This window comes from Carlito syrichta, unplaced genomic scaffold (genome assembly GCF_000164805.1).
Source record: "Carlito syrichta isolate Samal-C Ts95f unplaced genomic scaffold, Tarsius_syrichta-2.0.1 Scaffold304661, whole genome shotgun sequence".
NCBI classification, from domain to species: Eukaryota; Metazoa; Chordata; class Mammalia; order Primates; family Tarsiidae; genus Carlito; species Carlito syrichta.
This window is the reverse complement of record NW_007248757.1, coordinates 23,850-27,200: the sequence shown is the minus strand read 5'-3', so window position 1 is coordinate 27,200 and position 3,351 is coordinate 23,850. Positions and strand designations below refer to the sequence as shown.

Genomic DNA, 3,351 nt, shown 5'->3' with positions numbered 1-3,351 from the left:
TATTCCGGCAGGGGTGAACCCCATCTCCCAAGTCCCAGAGGAGGTAGACAGACACCCCCAAAATCAAAGCCCTTGGTCTCCCGTCCTCTGCCGTGCGGGACGTGAGCCGGATCCCGGTGCTGGGATGCAGGAGGTGTGGGTCCGTCTCTGGTCCTCGCACCCTCGGTGGACGCGAGGTGGGGTTGTCCTCGAGAAGACCTCAGCAGCCTCAGTCGCCCAGCGTCGGCGAGCCTCCAGTCTAGCCCACGGCAATTCGGGACCCGGGAGTCCGAGCCGCCGCGCAGGCGCGCTCCAGTCGATGCCTCCTGGCTGCAGGAAGGACCGTCGGCTGGGGAGTCCGCCGCTATCCCATCAGCCCGGCTTGGCGGGTCCCGCTCTCACCCGCTCCGGTCGTCCCGCCTTCTCTATCCCGTCCTGCTCTGCGGCGCTGGGGCAAGATGGCTGCTGAGAAGCAGGTTCCTGGTGGCGGCGGCGGCAGCGGCGGCAGCGGCGGTAGCGGCGGCGGACGCGGTGCCGGAGGAGACGAAAATAAAGAAAACGAACGCCCTTCAGCCGGATCGAAGGCAAACAAAGAACTTGGGGATAGCCTGAGTTTGGAGAGTATCCTGGCATAATCGGGCCTAACTCGCAATGACTACGTGTCGATGCAGAGGGCTGGGGGCGGGAGAGGCGGCGGGCCCTGGCACGTCCTGGCAAGAGAGGTCGAGGGTTGCGATTTCTCTCGCCCTCACTTTTTGGCATTTGCAGTTCCAGTTCTCGACCGGTCCTTCCTCGCTTTCCCCTCGCCTTCTAGGCTGGGGGACGTACTTTTCTTCCAGGTGACACAGGCATTTCTCCTGTTGCTCTGCAGTGGCCCAGGTGGAGGGCTTGTGACGGGGTGACACTGGCCACCCCGCTGAGCTTCTGCTTTGGCACCTTGAGAGAGGAACTGGAGAGGGGAAACTGCAGTCTTGACGCTTCGGCTTGACTCTTGTCTGACAACCGTTGTAGACTGCGTATTAAAACTTAGCCTGATGTTTTGGAAGTGGAGGTAAAGATTGACTCTCTGAAGAAAAGCTTGTTGCCCATTTTTATTATAAATTACCGTGGCTTGTTAATATCATTTACGTAGTTTTTCTAATAGATCTGTAGGTATTTTATCTTGTTGGAAGTCGTTTAGTCGAGCTGGAGGAATCGGTTTCTGGTTTTCATTAGTGTGTATCTAAACTGAGTGCTTGTGATATTTGATATGTAATCGTAAGCATTTTAAAATTCTTAAAAGGAAATTTCTTCCTTTACAAGAAAAACCTTAATATTTTAATGCAAACTTTGGCCTTTCCTAGTTAATGTGCTAGTCACAGACTCTCAAAGCATTACAGCTGTTAAGGAAAGCTAGATTTGGCAGGTGTCAGAGGTTATGCAAATGGGAGTAGTACACGTCATCTATAACCTGAACCTGCTTGAATGAGTAAAATGTAGGGTCCGGGATGGGAGCCACTCCACGTATAGTCAGCAGTTATTTAAGCTGTTGGGTTTCAGCCGCTCCCCAATGACTAGTAGTACCCTCTTTTTAGTTTGAAAGTAGTAGCAATTCAGGCAATCAATTTTTCTGGATGCCTAGCCCTGTTCTATGACAAGATAGCTGTTGCAAATAGTTACACAGATTTTGCTAATGTACTAAATATTGACAAATGTCTAATGGGCTGTGGTTTGACACAAATGTAGACTAACGATAAAGGTTTTGATTTATTTGGATTCTTGCTATTGTGAGCTTTTCCTTAATCTTGGCTCTAGTTCTTCAGATTATTAAGGAATCTCAGCAACAGCATGGTTTACGGCATGGAGATTTTCAGAGGTACAGGTTGGTATCAAGTGCAAGATGTATGGAAATCATTGTGGAATTTTCAAATTTGATTTGCTTTTATTAAAATCCTACTTACTCTACCATATCAGAAAGTGTACCTAGAGCTTTTATCATTGAATTTATGTTGAATCCAAAAAAGGTACATAATTTTTAAATTTAAAGACATCTTGACCAGGTGCAGTGGCTCACACCTATAATCCCAGCACTCTGGGAGGTGGAGGGGGAGGATCGCTTGAGCCCAGGAGTTCAAGACCAGCCTAGGCAATGTAGTGAGACCTTGTTTCCACAAAAAAATCAAAACATTAGCCGGGCTTTGTAGCGCACACACCTGTAGTCCCAGCTACTCGGGAGGCTAAAGCGAAAGGATTGCCAGACGATGTGGCTCAGGTGAGACACACTGCACTACAACCTGGGAAACAGTGAGACTTCTACTCAAAAAAAAATTGCAGATACATTAGAGACATTTGCTTAAAATAACAGGCAATTATGGTAATACTTTTTTGACTTAGCTATACTGTCTTTGTTACATTCAATGCTTTTCGTTATTTTAAACATGTAAACGCGATATTTATTGGTACATATACAGTTCAATACTTGAGAGCAGAAATATCTTATTATTTCTAAATTGTAGGTATTATGGACTTTGGTCTTTAAAAAATACTACTGAAACATGCTACATCTCAGATTTTTACTCCATTTATTCAAAAACATTAGTGAACACCTATCAAGTGCCCGACACTGTTCTAGGCACTGAGGAGCATTAAAGAACACAGACAAAGGTTCTCAATGTCAGGGAATTTACAAACATAACAAACATCTCAAGTTATGGTGAAAATTAAAGAAAGGAACTCCTATGAAAGGGAGTTAGATTAGGGTAGGTCAGAAATGACCTTCTGAGAGGAGCATATTTAGATGGGGGACCTAAAGACTGAAGAGTCAACCATGTGGTGAAGGGTCAACAGGGCTGGGGCAGAGTGAGTAAGGTGGGCAGTGATGTGAGATGAGGTGGGAGAAGTAGGTAGGGCCAGAGTGTGTAGGGTCCTGTAGGCCAGGGTAACAAGTTCAAGTGTTAATCTAGGTGTGATGAGAGAGTTTTAAACAGGAGACTATTATAATCTGATTTTGTTTTCATTATTAAAGACATTTTCAACACAAATATAGAGGTGATAGTCTAGTGAATCCTGTAAACCTATCACTCAGTCATTACATGATCAACTTTTTGCTCTTGTTTTATCTGTTTCTTGCTTAAAAAATAAAAATTTGTATTGTAAGATTTTAACATTGCATTCAAGTATACAGAAATTGTTGAGTTTTTCGCAGCCGGAACCCCTGTAACTGGCATGCGGATTAGGAGACAAAACATTAACCGACATCCCAGAAGTCCCTTTTTTTGCTCCTTCTAATCACAAACCCTTCCTTCCCAAGGGTCACCACTATCATGACTTCTAGCACCTTAGAGTAGGTTTCCTTATTTTTTTTTATTTTTTGAGTTGAAGTCTCACTCTGTC

At 45.3% G+C, this 3,351-nt stretch overlaps 1 protein-coding gene across 1 annotated transcript in view; it reads left to right on the top strand.

The window, feature by feature from the left end:
* Positions 1 to 410: 410 nt before the first annotated feature.
* The window catches only part of LOC103262923 (signal recognition particle subunit SRP68), a 22,428-nt gene continuing 19,487 nt past the window's right edge, over positions 411 to 3,351 (top strand). Inside the window, exons 1-2 of the mRNA XM_008060598.1 lie at positions 411 to 600; positions 1,774 to 1,840. Coding sequence (XP_008058789.1) covers positions 438 to 600; positions 1,774 to 1,840 — 230 coding nt within the window. The 5' untranslated portion in view covers positions 411 to 437. The remainder of the gene's footprint in view (positions 601 to 1,773; positions 1,841 to 3,351) is intronic.